General features: G+C 33.7%; 2 protein-coding genes and 1 long non-coding RNA gene across 6 annotated transcripts; 2 read left to right on the forward strand and 1 right to left on the reverse strand.

Annotated features, from left to right (window-relative positions):
• The first annotated feature begins 351 nt into the window (after positions 1 to 351).
• LOC123262852 (transmembrane protein 131) lies at positions 352 to 9,029 on the forward strand. The gene is made up of 7 exons (XM_044725324.1): positions 352 to 463; positions 572 to 980; positions 2,918 to 2,982; positions 3,483 to 3,511; positions 3,569 to 3,640; positions 3,776 to 8,369; positions 8,669 to 9,029. The coding sequence occupies exons 2-7, from the start codon at positions 887 to 889 to the stop codon at positions 8,747 to 8,749; spliced, it is 4,935 nt and encodes a 1,644-aa protein (XP_044581259.1). The 5' UTR covers positions 352 to 463; positions 572 to 886; the 3' UTR covers positions 8,750 to 9,029.
• Positions 9,030 to 9,064: 35 nt separating this feature from the next.
• LOC123262867 lies at positions 9,065 to 11,351 on the reverse strand. Of its 4 annotated transcripts, none has more exons than XR_006509048.1 (3): positions 11,336 to 11,351; positions 9,283 to 9,455; positions 9,065 to 9,219 (listed from the first exon to the last, which is right to left on the reverse strand). It is a non-coding gene; the product is annotated as an uncharacterized LOC123262867 (long non-coding RNA). The 4 variants fall into 4 exon arrangements; XR_006509047.1 differs by lacking the exon at positions 11,336 to 11,351 and adding an exon at positions 10,055 to 10,094; XR_006509046.1 differs by lacking the exon at positions 11,336 to 11,351 and adding an exon at positions 9,962 to 10,000.
• A 6,217-nt stretch (positions 11,352 to 17,568) lies between these two features.
• On the forward strand, positions 17,569 to 18,544 carry LOC123262866 (cilia- and flagella-associated protein 97-like). Its single transcript, XM_044725351.1, has 2 exons — positions 17,569 to 18,302; positions 18,377 to 18,544. The coding sequence occupies exons 1-2, from the start codon at positions 17,766 to 17,768 to the stop codon at positions 18,437 to 18,439; spliced, it is 600 nt and encodes a 199-aa protein (XP_044581286.1). The 5' UTR covers positions 17,569 to 17,765; the 3' UTR covers positions 18,440 to 18,544.
• Positions 18,545 to 19,043: the final 499 nt, after the last annotated feature.

Consider the following 19,043-nt stretch of genomic DNA (forward strand, 5'->3'; position numbering starts at 1 on the left):
AAACTTGATAAAAATTCAAATTAAAATTGTCATCAAGATGGCGCTTGAGTAAAGTTCTTCTTTTTCCTAAAAAATTTCCACCAAAACTCAAATAAATTTCCAAAACGAGAAACAAAAAAACAAATTAAAAACAATTACCACCAACAAATTCAAAAATTCTAAAAAGACATATACCTTTTAATTAATAAATCCAGTTTTGAAGACTGTTGAGCGTGGAGGAGTCGACAAAATGGCGTGCTTACCAACAATCGCTACAGCGAAACTCATGAAGCTCACCCGTGGTCGCTATAATCGATAAAAAATGGCGGCTGAGGACATGCGCCATGCGTGAATGTTATTTGTTAACGATATATATATAGATATATATAACATTGTAGGGCTGTAGAGCAAGATATTTGTTCATAACAATACACGGCAGTATATAACATTTAACATAATCATAACTCTTTATTTATAAAAGCTGGTAAGTATGTATTAGTGTTATATATTTATATATTTCACTCGTGATCTTTTAACACTTAAATACTAGTATTATATATTAATATATTATTATGTACTGTTACTGTTACAGGGATATTATAAATGCATATAGAATATAATCGATATTGTGAAACTAAAATACAATCCTCGGAATGATTATCATAAATATAAAACATGTCTTAAAATATGATATTAAATAATATCATAATAATAACAACGTTATCCAAAAAATATTACAAGTTAAATAAAAAAAAATTCAAGGAACCCTCGCATGGATTTAACTCATTAATTTTTACTATGGAAATTATCAGTGGAATTTTTGGGTTTTGTTATTATTCATTGTAGTTGTTAATTATTATCAGTAAATTGATAATTATTGTTAAGAACAACAACAAGAAGATTTATTATGATCGAGAAACGAGTTTATTGGTATTTGTTTTTATTCATTTTTTTCGAGTCCGCTCTTCTTATTAGACCGTCTTTTCATGGTCACAATAATGGTAAGTTTTTTTTTTCTTCTTTTTATTATTATTTAACAATATCAAATTTTTAATTATTATAATTTTAATTCAAAATTTCATTATTGTTATTATTATTATTATTATTAATGTCATTGTGAATGACTTGATATTTTTTAAAAATCATAATAAAATTCTGAGTTGAAATTATTATTATTATTATTAAATATCAAATTTTTATAATTATAATTTTGAATAAAAATTTTATTATTATTATTATTATTATTATTATTATTATTAATATCATTATGAATGACTTGATATTTTTTTAAAATCATAACGATAAAATTTTTAGTTAAAATCATTGTTATTATTATTATTATTGAAAAATATCAAATTTTTTGTAATTGTAATTTTGAATTAAAATTTTATTATTATTATTATTATTATTATTACTTTTATTTAAAAATCTTAAATTTTTAACAATTATGATTTTGACTCAAAATTTTATTTTAATTATTATTGTTATTATTAACTTTATTATTATTAATAATAATAATAGTAGAAGTTTTATTTTTTAGACGTTATACTTAAAAAAAAATAAGTAATGGATAAATTCTTACAGTCATTAAATGATAATAATTTTATGATAGTAATTAAAATGCCTAAAGCATTAGACCATAAGACCTTGCTTTTTTTTTAAAAAGAATATTTTTAACTTCCCACTAAGAAAATCGAAGATTTTCAAAAATCGGGAAGTTATTGTTTTCACCCCGTTTTGCAAAAATCGAGTTTTCATCAGATCTCGACGTTTGAAGGTCATAGGAAGCTTCCCTGACTACTCCCGCGAGGTTGTCACTGTGTCTGTATGTATGTATGTACACTGATAGAAGGATTTGTTTATAGTTAAAAATATTTTTTAATATTTAACAAATCATTTATTAGAGACCGCTTTTTAGTCCTTAACAAATATTTTTTAGTATTTAAAAAGATTTATTAATATTTAATAAATGAATATCAGATTTATTAAATACAAATAAATCATTTTAAATGCTAAGAAATATTTGTTTAATACTAAAAAATGGTCTCTAATAAATAATTTGTTAACTATTAACAAATATTTTTTAATACAAATAAATCCTTCTATCAGTGTATGTATGTATGTATGTATGTATGTATGTGTGTGTGTGTGTGTGTGTGTGTGTGAAAATATGTGAACCGCTTATAACTTTTGAACGGCTCATCTGATTTTATCGCGGTTGGTGCCATTTGAAAGGGCTTAGCCAAACTTAGATTTTAAGTATAATTTGGACCAATTCGGATCAGTCGATTTTGAGAAATCTTAAAAAAACTAAGAAAAAAAATTTTTTCAAATGTGGTTTTTTTGGATAACTTTTAAACGGCTCCACCGATCGATTCCAAAAACTATTCAGCTCTAGACAATAAAAAACCACGTCGATCGCCACCAAGCTGGTCGAAATCGGTTAATTCGTTCGAGAGATATCGTGAATGAAAGAAAACCGAAAAAAGTGTTTTTTCGAAATTACTCCGAAATTTTTGGTTCGATCAATTAAAACCTGAAAATTCTTTATGAGGCTGATAAAACTGCGTCGAATGCCGCCAACCGCGTGAAAATCGGTTGATCCATTCAAAAGTTATTGCGGTTTGAAAATTCCAAAAGTAGTGTTCTATGAAACTTCTATCAGACTTTTGAGCTCGAAGATCTCAACTGCATAGAAATATTATCTCTTTGAGCTCAAAAATCTCAAAAACGTCATAAGTACAATTTTAAGCGCCCAGGTATGGAATTAGCGGGAAGTTGCAGGGATGGCCTTTAGGGTGAACCGTTTTACTAATTTTTTTTTTTAATTTTTCCATATGTAATTTGCAATTCTTGCATAATAAATTTTTTAAATTCTTATATTCAAGTTTAATTTTTTGATAATTTTTTTTATCTAATAAAAAATTTTATTTTTCAGCGTTTGTTCCAGAAGAGAATGATGTACAATATTTGATGGAGAAAATCCCAATTGTGATGCAGCAGGTAATCGATGTGGAGCGAGTCGTTTGTTATTGATAATTAATAATCGGCAATTTTTATTACTTTTAACTGTTCTAATTAGACTTTAAATGGAATTCAAGAGAATTTGGTTTCAACACCAATTAAGTTATTAGTTTGGAATCGGAAATTTTTGATGGAATTATTTTAGGTCATTGATTTTATTTTTGAAGATTTGAATGAAATTTAATGAATGACAATTATTAGTAATTTTTTTTTTTAATTTTCAAATAATTTTTTGTAAAATTCCTACAAAATTATATTTTTATTTAAAAATTCTTCATAATTTTATAAAAATTCAATTTCTTAACAATCATCAATATTTTCCTAAAAATTTTATTGCAAATAAATTTAACAAATTTCGTACAAAAAATTAACAAAAGCAATAAAAAAAGATTGAATATATTTCTTAATCTTTCTAAATTGTCAATAAAAATAAAAAATTACTCGGAATTATTAAAAAAAAAATTTTTTTTATCTTCCAGGAATTCGGCAGTTCCGAGTACGATTCCGGGTAAGTATCATTTTTTTTATTCTAATCTCCAAACTCTAATAATAACTTCCATTCCAGGGAAGACAAAAAGCGCCCAGATTCACCTCCGTACGTCAAGTTTGAGCCTAGTATCCTGGACTTCAAAGAACGGTAAGCTAAAACTCTAAATAATAATCAGTATACAGAAAAAACAGATTCCTAGATTCAACAAATGTTTTTTGACTCAAAATTCCCTTTTTTTTTTTTGTGTAATTTTTACCAATTAATAAAACTGCTTAATTTCAGCCAACTGGGTGTTCCGCATCAGGAAACCGTAACCCTGATAAACAAGGACAAGAACCGAACGATCCACCTTACATCAATCTCAGGAAGCACGCAGCACTTTCACTCTTCATTCTTCCAGGACAAAGTGATCCCGCCATCAGGGAACACCAGCTTCAATGTAGTGTTCCTTGGCCGCGAGGAGGGTGAAATCGAGAGCCACTTGCAGATCCACACCTCGGAAGGAACTTTGAAGTACCACGTGAAGGGCCTGAGCATATCTTCGCCGTACCGCTTAAGACCAGTGATTGGAGTGAAACTGCCCCTGAATGCGTCGTTCACCCCGTTGATCTACATGCACAACCCCCACAGTGAAACGATCCAAGTAGTGGAAGTGTACAGTTCCGGGGGTGAGTTCCAGCTTGAGCTGCCGACCGGAGAAGCCGAGGGTCCGCGTGAACTCTGGGAAATTCCCGCGTACCAGACCAAGCCTGTCATTCGCTTGCACTTCAACGCGTACATGGAAAAGAACCACACCGCGTATGTTAGGTTCAAAATGAACAACAGCGCAGAGTTGATGGTAGTCGCCGTGGAAATTGAAGTGGGCAATGGGGCTGGAATTCACTGGGCGGGTCAGAGCGCCTGGATCAACTTCGGAGTCGGCGGCTCGCTTCAATCCCCCCTGAACTACCCAATAGTGTTGCGAAATAGTGCTAAAAAACCTGTCCGGGTGTTGAACATCATCAGTACGCCGATATCCAAGGCCCTGAAGATAAACTTCGAGCCGATGACGATCCCCCCGGATACAGACATCCCCCTAACAGTTGGCACCCTGACCTACGACTGGAAGTCTGCCCTGGACCTAAAGCACTTAAGAGGGAAGTTAGTGATCAAGAGCTTGGGTCCTGGTGGCAGCAACCAGAAAATTTCCATACCCTGGACTGCTGAAGTTCTCCAAGGCGGGCTTGAGCTGAATGCCACCGTCACCCATTATTGTCCGCCTTACTCTCATGAGCCGAGGAATTTCAGTGTAGTGAACCGGTTTAGTGTCCCCCTGGCAATAACGAACGTCACCTTGGCGCCATCTGCCCGGCTGCTATTCAAACTCAGTAACTTTAGCCCGCGAATCTTAAAACCTGGTGAGAAGTTGACTTTATTCACTTTGACGCTGCAAAAGAACAGCAAAGATGATGATAAGCTAGACTCGTCTGTGTTCATTTACTCTAATGTCTCCACCACGGTGGTCCCCCTGCTGATCTACAATGGGAAGGTCAACAAGGTGATTCCTGTTGAGTATGATGATGATCAGCAGCGTGGGGTGATGAACTTTGGTACTGTTAGCAGTGGGACTGAAAACGAGGCTGTTTTTGCTTTGGAGAACAAGAACCCGGTGAACATTGAACTTCACGGCTGGGGGGTCAACATGCCTGGAGCGGTTCTAGAATTGATGGGCTGCCAGTTTGGACCCACGGAACTGTTCAGCAAGGGACTCAGGAATATAACAGCTTGCGCGGTTTCTGGCAGCCAGAACATCAAGCCGAATTATCTTGCGATTTTCAAGATCAAGGTGAAGACACCAACCGTTGAAGAAGATACTATTGTTGGGGATGTCTTTGTAAGGACTACCTACGAGCGGCTAACCATTCCCGTGTACATGCGAGTCGCTCATGGAAAGATCACCCTGAAGAAGCTGACATTCACAGACTGCTTTCCTGGGTCAGTTTGCACGCATGCGCTGAAGATTCACTCTTCCTTTGCAAGGCCGATGAAAGTTCTGTCCGTAGCTGCAACTAACAAGGACGCAAGGGTTCATTACTTGCCACTAGAGCAGACGGTGACCATCACCAAGGGAGACAACAACATAGGAACCATTGTTATCGACACTGCAATCACCTGCAAACAGAACTGCTATCTAGGTCTGTCCTTGAACACGACCACTGGCGCCCAATGGCTGCAAACTATGAACCTGCCATCCCACGTCAGGGACCTGGACCTGAACTTGCTGAACTCCAGGTACAATAGGTTCCTGAACACCTCCAGCAACGACACCATCGACAACATTACCATGAAACTTGAAACTACCGAAGTTCGCGGTTATAAATTCAACATCAACGTCAGACCGAACTGGCCGTCAATCTTGGAGACTCAGGGCAGGTCCAACAAGAGCTTGGTCTTCCCGCTGACTCAGGTGGGGAACACCACCTTCAAGACCCTGAAGATTCATAATCCCAGTGCTAAGGTGATAGTGGTTCAATTAGTGATGGACTGGCTCTATCCTCAAGGACAGCGGCTGTACCACCTGCTACCTTCTAGATTCAAAACTCCCTGCAACGACTGCGCAGCTTCTGATGATTTCAAACTCACTGATGATCCAGTTTTGGAAGAAGAGCGCCGGCGCTTTGAATCTTCCTGGAACATCGTCGTCAAGAAGAATTCTTTTGCTTTGGTACTTCAGCCGAACGCTACCAAGATCCTCAGGGTGTCCTACACCCCTAAATCATCAGGACTAACCACCGGGTTGCTGTACGTAAGGAATAACCTGACTATCCTGGAAGTGGTCCGCTTTGTCGGCAGGGGAGGGTACGCTCAATTCAAGTTTGGGAACAGGAAGCCCAACTCTCCTACGCCCCTGCTGTTCGAATTGTCCGACAAGCACCTGAAGGACTGCGAAAGGGAGCGACTTCGCAAGAACCCAGTTCCTAACCTGACCGTCAAGAGGTCTTTCACTGCAAGAAACACCGGAGAGCTACCAATCAACATCTACGGGTTCTTCATCAACGGACTCCAATGCGTCGGGTACGGGTTCAAGGTCCTCAACTGCGAGCCTTTTGTCCTCCAGCCGAACGCCACCAGGAAGATCGACATCGCGTTTACTCCTGACTTCACTCTAGCCAGGATCGAACGGACCTTGATGATCTCCACCAGCCTTGGGACTGAAGACGACAAGAATAACCTGACCCGTGGAATGGTCAAGCTGACTCTACTGACGACTGTCCCAATGCACAGCTTGGAACTCTGCTCCCGGGTCCTGGTCCGGCCATCTTGGGAACGTCCAGTTCAATGGGCTGCTGTCAGCTTGTCCTGTATCCTCCTAATCTGCGTCCTCGCCATATCTTTTCTGGAAGCTGATAGGATCCTCAGGAACGCATTGGTGACTATGTCGAGGAACAACGCTAGCACGGTACAGCCTTTGGATCTCCGGTCTTTAGCGGTCAGGGAGGATAAGATGGTGACTAAAAAAGAAGAGTGGAGTGGGAAGAAGAAAGACAAGGATAAGGAGAAGGAGAAAGACAGGTTCAAAATTCCTGATTGGTCCCCTGAGGAAGAAAGGAGGTTCAAAATTGATATGCAGATGAAGGACGAGAAGATGGCTGCTTTGGAAGAGGAAGAGGTTAAGAAGGTTAGGAAGAAGGAAGACAAGAGCCCTAAGTGTGTCAAGAATTTGGAGAAGAGGAAGCACAATAGTAATAAGAATGATACTAATAGTAATAGTAACAATAATAATAACAATAGTGGTAGTAATAATAATATTAACAATAATAATAATAATAATAGTAGTAATAACAATGGTAGTACGTACAAAAAATATGAAACTAGTCAAAAAACCTATTCGGAAGAAGAGACATCTTCCACTACCACCGAAAGCAGTTTGCAAGAAGACGCTTTTAAAGAAGCGCCACCTAAGATGGAGAAGGTAGGCAAGAAAGCGCCGAAGAAAAAGCCGAGAGTTCAGGAACGGGTTCAACAGGTGGCGCCACTGCCTGATAATTATGAAGGAGACTGCGACGATGACGAGTACTATGAAAACGGGAAGGAGAAAGAAAACAATGCAAACAAATGGCGGACAAACACGAACAAGGGGAAGAAGGAGGTAAAGATTGTCGTGGAGAAACAAGTTAAGAAAATGGCGCCGAAGAAAGACAAGATGGCGCAGAAGAGGAGGAATGATAAGAAAGTGGTTCTTGCGGAGAACAAGGAGATGAAGACGGTTCAAGTGCCAGTGGTTCCTCCGCCTCCGCCATGTTGGGGGGAGAACAGGGCGAAGTTCAGTGACGTCGTGAGAAGCACTGAGTGCTTTGGGAAGGAGAAAAAGGAGGAGAAGGAGAAAGAGTGGTTTGATAAGGTGACACCTAAACAGGAGCTTGCGCAGAAAGAAGCCATTGTGCATGCGCAGAACCAGTTCCAGGTTAAGAGGAGGGAGGAGAGCTTGAGCTCGATTCTTAACACTCCGTCGAATAGTTTCTTTATTAACACGTTTGAGACGAATTATGAACCGGAATTGGTTCCATATGACGATCTTCCGGAGACGGACGAACCCTTGGTGGAGCTGGAGAGTCTGGAAGAGGATACCAGGAATGGACTGTGGACAGACAAGAGTCCGATGATGGGCTTGCTGGAGAACTATGCTGGGTTGGAAAAAGAGAAGTTGAGCAATGGGATTGAGGATTCGCTGAAGGATAATTGGCTGGCTGTGGAGACTAATTGGGAGCCGTTGTATACTAGAGGAGCTGTGGGAGAGGAGAGGAGTGGGGTCTGGGGAGTTAACACTGGCGGAGTTTGGGCTGCTGCACCCTGGGGCGCCCCCTCGCCTCCCACCCCGGTCACGGAAGAGATTCAGGTAAGTTGGAAATTTGAAATTCTACGCAGAGTGCGACCTAGGGATTGTCGCTCCGAGTAAAATGAGTATACACACTTGGGGGGTTAACCGGTAATTAATGTTAAATTAATTTATTAATATTTTATTAATCGATTAATCAAAATATTGACCTGTGAGGTATCGAGTCGTGCGAGGTGTCATTTTTTAGAAAATTTTGTTAGCTTTGCAACTAGTGTACTCAAATTGCTTGGAAAAATTCCTGGGCCGCAGAAATCGGGGTAATTTGAGCCAGGGAGTTAATTGCCGGTTTTTTTTCTTAGGAACGCTCCGGATTCGACCCCTTCAGATCTCTGAGTACAATTTGGACACCAAATACGAGTTGGGACATGAAGAAAGAATAGTTATTTATTTATTTGTTAGTTTTTTTTTAACTTACCGCTAAGAAAATTAAAAATTTTCAAAAGTTGGGAAGTTATTTGAGTTCTTTAAACGCCACTGCGTTTATATGTGATAAGGGTGATAAGAATTGGTTGTGATTTTGATTGTCGATATTTTTTCTTCGCACACTTGTTAACTTATTCAGCAGATAATTGAGAAATTTTTTTTTTGATGAAAAAATCACTCACTTTGTAAAATTTATCAATGGCAATCGCGAAATTGCGAATAAAAAATTATTATGAATTGTTGAGGTTTTTACTCAAAACCAATAATTTTTAATTTTAATTATTTATAATTTTTATTGAACTATTTTTACACTAATTTTTTTAAATTCACAAAATTAAGACTTGGTGGCGATAATAAAGCTTGACACACACCGTTTTGTTAATTCGTCGCAGGTCAAAGCGCCACAGCAAGATTTGGTGTCTTCGCACTAAAAATTTAAGATGTTATGAAATTTGAAGAAATAATTATAATTATTAATAATTTAACTTACCAAGTGGCCGCCAAGCCTACAAGGCAGGAGAATTCCATAACTTTGGATGATTAATATCAATCCAATTAGGAAAAAGAGCAAAATTTTCGACATTGATCCTGGGGAGTGTTGGAAGTTTAGCAAGTTAATTTCGGAAGTTTGAAAAAACTGAGGACCGCTAATTGATCAGAGAGCTGTAAGTATATATAGGTTTTTAGTGTAAAATTATCAATAGTTTAAAGTCCATTGATAATGGTCTTTAAAGAGAATTTAAGATTAATTTCTAGTCACTTGAGAATATTATTTTGGGTGATTGGCGAAACTAGATGAGTTATTTAGATTATATGTAATAAATTATTCTTGAAGAGAAAGTCGTAGAAAACAAATACTTTTCATGTAAGTTTACATGAATTTTTGTATTTCTCTGATTAAGAAATCTAACGATTTAAAATGATTTGAAATTATTTAAAAGCATCTGATTTGAATACTATATAGATATACAATTAACGTGAAGGTAATTATTTCAAATCATCTTTCTGAATCAGGGTTATACATTTTTCTATACAATTGCATGCCTCACAGCGCGAAGCGCGTGAGGTTGTACTTTATACTCGACTTGTCAAGTTCAAGTCATTTTGTGATCTTTAAATGCCTATATCGCCACCATATTGTAGTTATACATTAATATAAGTAGACGTACACCGAGAAAACACTTAAATTAAACCATGTTTTACATTCTAAAATCATTTCATGTTGCTATTATGAAAAAAAAACGTTTTGAAAAAAATTTTACGTGGACGTCCTGATGTCACACCATTTTGGATGTACCAACGATTACTCCCGAACGAATTGATATTTCAAGACCGGGCTTTTTTTATTAGTTTAAGAATTCGATAAACTGGGTCTGTATTTCATATCAGTAGCTTAGTTTACGTATTTTTTTTTCTAAATTGAATTTTTATTAAAATTCACTACGATACAACCGTACAAAGACAAACGAACTTTTCTTATTTGTGACGTGAAAACTATGGCGCCACTTGATCAAGCTAGATTTTTTTAGACTGCGTGCGCATATGACAAGAAAAACGGGCGCCGATATTTAAAAAAAAAATAAAAAATACTCTGTAAGAAATTACTTAATTATAATTTTTTTTTTTTTTTAATCAATTACAAAATTTATTTTTTTCTTAAAAAATGAATGAGCGTTATGAGGCGTGCACTTTTGGATTTTCCAAACTTTTTGACATTGTCCTCTCTAACTTCTTAAAACATTGTATAATTACAAGTCTTCTAATCACATACTATTTTTATGTCCAGATTGGACAAACGAATTAAATTTATTTTCTGGTATGTTTCAACCACTAAACTAAAAACCCAGAAGTTTTAGAGAAACAGGTTTTATTGATATAATCATGATTTAAATTTAGTATATAATGTGTATTGTTGAACAAAAAATTAGTGTCATTGATTAAATTACTTATGAAATTTTATCCAATAGTACTATGCGTGACATTAATTTATCCCTGTTCGTGTTGCTTTTGTATTATTGGAAATGTGTATTTTTGGACATTTGAATTAATGGATATGGAAATTTCTAAAAATGGACATTTGATTTTTTGGAAATAATAATAAAAATACTTAAGTAAAATTAGACATTAATATAAATGGACATTAATAAAAAAGGAAATAATTATAAATGTACAACTGCACTGATGGCCAACTTAATAAAATGAAATCCCTATTTTTGAAAATATCTCCAAATGGAAATAAAAGTATTTGGTAAAGAGTTCAAATGAACAAATGGATTAAGGTAGTTAGGCCCAAAAAGCAAAAATTCAAGAAATCTCCCAGACTCCGTATAGAAGTAGTTAAATACATAATACATACGCTGTTAAAATTTAGAGACGATTTACCACGTCTAACCGAAGATAATTGCAATTGAAAATGACATTTTTACACAGGCAGTATGGGACAAGAGAGAGAAAACCGCGAAGTTTTATTATTTTTGTATTGAAGAAATTTTACGAATTTCACGAAAAACTAATATTACTTAGATTAATACATGAATAATTACCCTACAAAATTCTGGAATTCCCAACCACATAGTTTTTGAGAAATCATTGATAAACTAGTAAAGTCAAGCGTGGAAGTAAGTGAGCAATAGCCCGTAAGAGAGGCAACACTAGCGCGCGACGACGACAGCAGTAGCATAAACTATAGGTTGGGAAAGAACTACCTTAATGGACATTTTCTTAAATAGACATTTATGAAAATGGATAATAATATAAAAAGACATCAGTAAAAATGGTTAAAAATACAAATGTACAATTGAATAAATGGAATAGTCACTTAATGAACATATGATTTTATGAACAATAGAAAAAATGGCCATTTAAATTTTAGGAAAAGTGAATAAATGGACATTTGTATAAATGCCCATCAATAAAAATGAACATTTAAATAAATGAACTTCGATAAAAATACTTGCTTAAACGGAAATTAGTAAAAATGGACATTCATAAAAATGGAAATTAGTAAAAATGGACATTCGTAAAAATGGAAATTAATAAAAATGGACATTCCTAAAAATGGATAAATGCCTTGGTAGCCGCGTTTCCAGCTCTTATGACATCATTTAAGTGTAATGTTTGATGAACTACTGATTGATATTTTATCGTTTTCCGAAAAAACCTACGAAGAAGATGTCTTGGTAGCCGAGTTCCCAACTCTTCTGACATCTTTTTTCCTTTACGCACACCACAAACCCTAATTTTATAATTTATCAACTTTATAATTATTTGTAATTAAATTTAAATCATTTATCCTTTTTTAGAAATCTCCATTTTTACTAATTTCGATTTTTACGAATGTCCATTTTTATGAATGTCCATTTTTACTAATTTACATTTTTACTAATTTCAATTTTACTAATTTAAATGTTCATTTTTACAGAGTTCATTTTTATTGATGGGCACTTATACAAATGTCCATTTATTCACTTTTCCTAAAATTTAAATGTCCATTTTTTCTATTGTTCATAAAATCATATGTTCATTAAGTGACTATTTCATTTATTTAATTGTACATTTGTATTTTTAACCATTTTTACTGATGTCTTTTTATATTATTATATCCATATTTTCATAAATGTCTATTTAAGAAAATGTCCATTAATCCATTTGTTCATTTGAACTCTTTTACCAAATACTTTTATTTCCATTTGGAGATATTTTCAAAAATAGGGATTTCATTTTATTAAGTTGGCCATCAGTGCAGTTGTACATTTATAATTATTTCCTTTTTTATTAATGTCCATTTATATTAATGTCTAATTTTACTTAAGTACTTTTATTATTATTTCCAAAAAATCAAATGTCCATTTTTAGAAATTTCCATGTCCATTAATTCAAATGTCCAAAAATACACATTTCCAATAATACAAAAGCAACACGAACAGGGATAAATTAATGTCACGCATAGTAAATTAACATTCAAAAATAACATGTGAGAATTACAAAAGTATAAATAATACCTGAAGTTGTTTCGTCGAGACACGTTGTTAATTTTTATAATTTGTTTTATAACTATTTATTCATAAATTATTATTCAATTTGTATATTCAGTTAAAAATTTAATTTGTTTTATAAATTTATTTCATGTTTACTTTGAATTTGTTACTTGTTACACTGTATTTTTATTAAAATCAAAATACACACTTATTTATACTTTCAATTTCTCTGCGAGATATACTTACCTTAGTTGCCTATTTTCTTGGGCCTCTACTTTCTCTTTTGGTTTTGTCTACTCATAAACGGATTTACGTACATACGAAAACATATATGTATATTATTGAGCATTACATTATTATGTGTGTGTGGGTAAAAGCCTCTCATAACTTTATAACGGTTTGACCGATTAGAACGAACTTATTAGCGTTGGAAAGGGTTCAACAAAACTTAAACTTTCACGTAAGTTAGAACCAATTCGGTGCGATAGATTTTGAGAAATTCCAAGAAAACAAAGATAGTAAAATATCATTTTTTTTCGAAATATGTAACTTTTGAGCTGCAAAATCTATTCATTCGTTCGTGAGATATCTTACACTGAAAAAAAAAAATTAGGAAAACGGTTGACCCTATAAAGACCATCCCTGCAACTTCCCGCTAATTCCCCGTGAAAAAATATTCTGATCAGGCTTGATATGAGCTGATAAGGCCATATAAAAATTTTTGATATGTTCATATCTGGCCTGATATGATCTGATATGTCCATATTTAATTTTTGATATGTCCTGATATGGCCTGATATGAAAATTGGCCATATCAGGCCTGATCAAGCCTTATCAATTTGATATGTCTATATCAGACTTGATATAGCTTGATATGCTCATATCTAATTTTACATTATTTTTTAATAGGTCCTGATATGCCCTGATATAACCTTATAAAGTTAAATAAAGTTAAATATACTTTGATAAACTTGAAAAAAAAATCCCTGATCAGGGTTGATATAACTTGATATGGATTCATATAGTCTGATATACTCATACCCTTACCAGCACATAAGTAGTCTTATGTCCTCATATAAAGGCATACCCGAGTAAAAAAAACTATATATCATTATATATGATTCATATCTAATTATATAGAAGCATATGTAATTCATTTATAATTATATAGATGCCCGGGTCGAAAAAAAATCTTAATTATGACTTAAAATTTAAGTCAAAATCCTTCAAATTTCAACTAAGTTAATTTTTTTAGTCCGTATAAAATTTCTATAACAGTTGACTTAGATTTGACTTTTTGTGGCTTAGTTAGGATCGATTTAAGACAAAATAAGTCACGTTTAGGTCAAAACTGGTTCAGTTTGACTCTATTTCTTTTAGATTTAAGACAAAAAAAGTCACATTTAAGTCAGAATTGCGTCGATTTAAATGCATTTTATTTAAATTTAAGTTAAAAAAAGTTTCATTTAAGTCAAAATTGATTCAATTGAAATATATTTTATTCAGATTTAAGACAAAAAAAGTTACATTAAAGTCAGAATAAAACAAAATTAGACAGTTACAATGCAAATTTAAAAAACACTTATAATTAGTAACATATAATTAATGATAGGAATAATTATTAGCGACAGCTATAATAATAATAATAATAATAATAATAATAATAATAATAATAATAATGATTATAATAATATGAACATTAATAACTATGCTGAATATATTATTATTATTATTATTATTATTATTATTATGTTATTAAATGCTCAGGGGGGTTGTCCCCGGAGTCCGATTCTCCGAGGGCCCAGCCTGAGCTCCATCCATTACTGCTGGACCACTCCGCACAACAAGGCGGTTAGTGATCACAGCAGGCCAAAGTCATTTTCCTAAGTAGACGGAGGGAACCTAGTATGACAGCCTTCTGCATCCTGACCGCCAAGAATTCAGCTTTTGATGAGCAAGCTGGAACTCTGGCAAGTGAGGATACAAAAGACTGTTTCATCCCTCCGAGGACGCCAACAATCAGGACGACGAGCTTGACACGGTAACCTGGGTAAAGTTTGCCAATTTCAAACAGGAGATCCTGATATATCTGTCTTTTGTGCTCTTCTTTGGCTGAGATGTTGTATTCAGCCGGGGCCGAGAACTCAATGACATAAATGTCACGAGTAGCCTTGTCGAAGAGCACAATATCAGGTTTGTTGTGATCTATCCGCCGAGTTGTTGCAAACGGCATGTTCCAATAAATTTTGCAACTGTCATTCTCAACAACCTGGGGAATATCTCTTGGCAGATAAGGCAGCACCGGTGTCACGTCAATACCGTAGCGGTGACGAAGATAGTAGTACAGTACTCTCAGGGCAGCATTGTGACGCTGGATGTATGCACCTCTCGCCAGCACAGGACATGCTGACAAAATGTGCATAAGCGTCTCCGGATGTAGTTTACACGCCCTGCAGGTCGTGTCCGGGAGCTGCACCTGGAGCACCTTGCTACGGTACTCTAGAGTGTTAATGACACCATCTTGGCAAGCAAATATGAACCCTTCAGTCTCGGACATCAGGCCAGCTGACTTTAAGAAGGAAAACGTTTATTATTATCTCAATTATTATTATTATTATTATTATTATTATTATTATTATTATTATTATTATTATTATTATTATTATTATTATTATTATAGTTGTTATTGTCAACATTAATTGTAGTAGCACCAGCAATAGAAGTTAGACATAATGCTATAATAACAATAATATATTTAATAGTATATACATGTATATATAATTCATATACAATCCTATATGAATCATATAGAATTCTATATAATTTTTTTTACTCCAGTAGGTATTTTGTGATTACCATAAAACATTCTCTTTTTCTATCTAAGAGTCTGTTACTCCAATGATTAACAATCTTTTAATATATAGTATTTTTCGGATGAAATAATAGGAACTTAAAAAAAAATTTAATTTCACAAAAATTATTAGTTTTGTCAAGTTCAAAAATTGTTAGCCAGGCCCTCCAGCAATATATAGTTCCATATACTAAACAAATAATTTCATCAAAATTTAAGCTTTCAATTCTGATTTTACCTCAATTATTTTTTCAATTTCAAAGAAATTATAAATTCTAAAGCAACGAAGTACCTTAACAATACATCGTAGAATCATTTTTGCGATTTCATGTATACATAGATAATTTTATAAATCTACATATAGATACCATTATTATTTATAAATATTGACAATTAATAATTAATAAATTAGATAAAAAATTTTGTTCACTACGAATCGATCATGTATACGATTTGCATTACTTGTAGTTATAATAAACTTTGTTTTCCAAGTAAGTCTCTTAGGTAAACGGGTAGTAAATAAGTCTTTCAAGCGGTAGGTCCACGGTTCGATTCCCACTCACCCCGATTTTTTTTTTCCTATGGAAATAATTATATATAATTATACATAATTATATAGGGCAATTTTTCATTCATAATTATGTAATATAATGATATATAATTTTTTCTACCCGGGCGGATACATAGTCTGATATACTTATATCAAGGTACATATAATCTGATATGGCCAATTTCCATATCAGGCTTGATATAGTCTGATCAGAAAATTTTTTCACGGGTCCATACTTCAGCGCTCAAAATTGTACTCATTAACGCTCTTCGAGCTCAAAAATATAAATTTTGTGTCATTCGGGGCTCTCCGAGCTCAAAGATCTGGTAAAAGTTTAATAAAACATTATTTTTTGAGTTTTCAAACCCCAATAACTTTTGAATGAATGAACCGATTTTCACGCGGTTCGGAGGCATTCGACGCAGTTTTTTAAGCCTCATAAAGAATCTTTAACTTTAAATTGATCGAACTAGGAATTTTGAAGTAAATCTTAAGTAAAGAATCTTTAAGTTTAAATAGATCGAACTAGGAATTTTGGAGTAATTCCGAAAAAACACTTTTTTTGGTTTTCTTTCGTCAACGATAAATCACGAACGAATCAACCGATCCGACCAGGCTAGTGGTGACCGACGTGGTTTTCTGATGTTAAGAGCTTATCAGTTTTTGGAATCGATCGATAAAGCCGTTAAAAAGTTATCCCAAAAATACCACATTTCAAAAAAATTATTTTATTAGTTTTTTTCTTGGCTCAAGAAAATATTAAGGAAGATTGAAAATTTCTTGAATGAAGTTAAAGTTTCTCGAGCCCAGAAGATTTCTTTTTGCTCCAAAATAACTTTTGTATTCCTTAAAATTTTCTTGATGCAAGAAGTTTTTTTTTTCTGATGTGTAGACGAAAAATTTTGAAAATATTATTTTCACATAACTTCGAAATTTTTGTTTGAATCGCTCTTGATTTTATAAAATAACGATGAATGCTCAAGAAACTACATCGAACGCCGCTAATTTTGTCAAAATCGTTCAATTCGTTCGTAAGACATTTAATTTTTCACAATTCCAAACAAGTGTTTTGCTAACATAACTTAAAATAAATAATTATTTCACATGGAATAGTTTGTTAGATAACAAATAATATTTTTGTGCTTGAAGAACTGCATCGAATTCTGCAAGTGTCATAAAAACGATTGGTTCGATTGGAAGATATTGCAACTAAAATATTTTAGTTAACTTAAAAAAAAAGTATGTATTCAACAAAGCTTTTCGAGCTCAAAAAAGTAGGAAAGTTTTGCTTTTGAGCTCGAAGAGCTCAAACCTTTGAAATAGACAATTTTTCGAGCGCTTTGAACTCGTACATAGCGAAAAGTTCCAGAGATGGCCTGCAGGGTCTACCGTTTTCCAGATTTTTTTCTTTGACTGTACTTGACATACATACTTACTTACACACATGCTTACAACATACTATCATACAACCGTAACTATGGCAACCTAAAACACAAACAAAAAATCAAACCACGTTTTTTCCCGTAATCAGTCCATGTCATCTAAAAATAATTATTCCAATTATTCACCCTACATAAAAATACTGTCAACCAATTATGACCTCTTACGACCCCGGTGAAGAAATAAAACCCGAAAATGTATTAAAAAATTCCGATAGTGATTGTGATTATTCATATAGTGACGAGTTTGATTCTGACAGCAATTCAGACGTCACAAATGTCACGCGAAGATCATCATCATCATCATCAACTTTATCAACTTCTTCGAAGTTCCGAACAAAGACAATCAGCCCCAGTGAAATGAGACTAGACCTTCCGGAAGATGAAGAATCGCTCGCTAACCTCAAAAGGGAGGATAATTACTCTTCGCTGTCGATGACCTCTAGTGAGCGCGTGAGGATTGCTAGGAGGTTTAACGACCGTGATATGCACTCAAGGTATCCCAGGAAGAATATGAGCTTCACTAATATGCAGGTTATGAAGATCGAGAGGGACAATCAGTGCTTGCTGAACAAGATCATGGCCAATCATAAGCCGATCTCGGACAACAAGAGCTTGGGGTTCGCTAATAGGCTCAGTAGCTCGGCGATCAATAGGAGGAAATTGCAGAGGAAAATCGAGGAGGAAAATATGGCAAGTGATTTTTTAATTATTTAACTGATTTGTAAGAAAAGTAAGGAGAGTTTTAATGGTTTCTGGTGTTGCAGATGATGCTGAGGAAGATTCAAAGTGCGAAACCTCGGGTGCTGACCGGGTCGAGAAAATATTGAGTTTAGGAGTATTTTTTAAGAAGAAATGACTTTTTATGAGGTTATTTGGGAACAAATTAGATATATTTGTACAAGTTTTTATAATAAAGTGTTTTAGGTAATTTTGAGTTTTTGTTGGATATAATTATAAAATTATTTTGTGTAACTTCTTATAATTTTACATAACTTCATACATTTTTAAACAGTTCCATGTATAATTTTATATTTCTTTGGGTAATTTCATATAATTTTTTTTAACTTCATGTAATTTCACAAGACTTTATTAAATTTTATACTTCATATATATAATTTTACACATTTAAGAGTTCATAAAATTTTACATAATTTCAAATAATTTTACATAAACATCATATATTTCTATACATCTTCATATATTATACATCTATACATCTTCATAATTACAAAAAAATTTATGCATCTTCGTGTAATTTTATATAATTTTACATAACTTCAAATGATTTTGTATAACTTCACGTTTCTTTTTATTACTTTATATATTTTATACAACTTCATGTATAATTTTATATGTCTTCATGTAATCTCATAAAAAGTTACATGAAATCATCCAAAAATTTCATACAGCTTATAATTTTACACGATTCTA

Source organism: Cotesia glomerata, linkage group LG4 (assembly GCF_020080835.1).
Source record: "Cotesia glomerata isolate CgM1 linkage group LG4, MPM_Cglom_v2.3, whole genome shotgun sequence".
Classification (NCBI taxonomy): Eukaryota; Metazoa; Arthropoda; class Insecta; order Hymenoptera; family Braconidae; genus Cotesia; species Cotesia glomerata.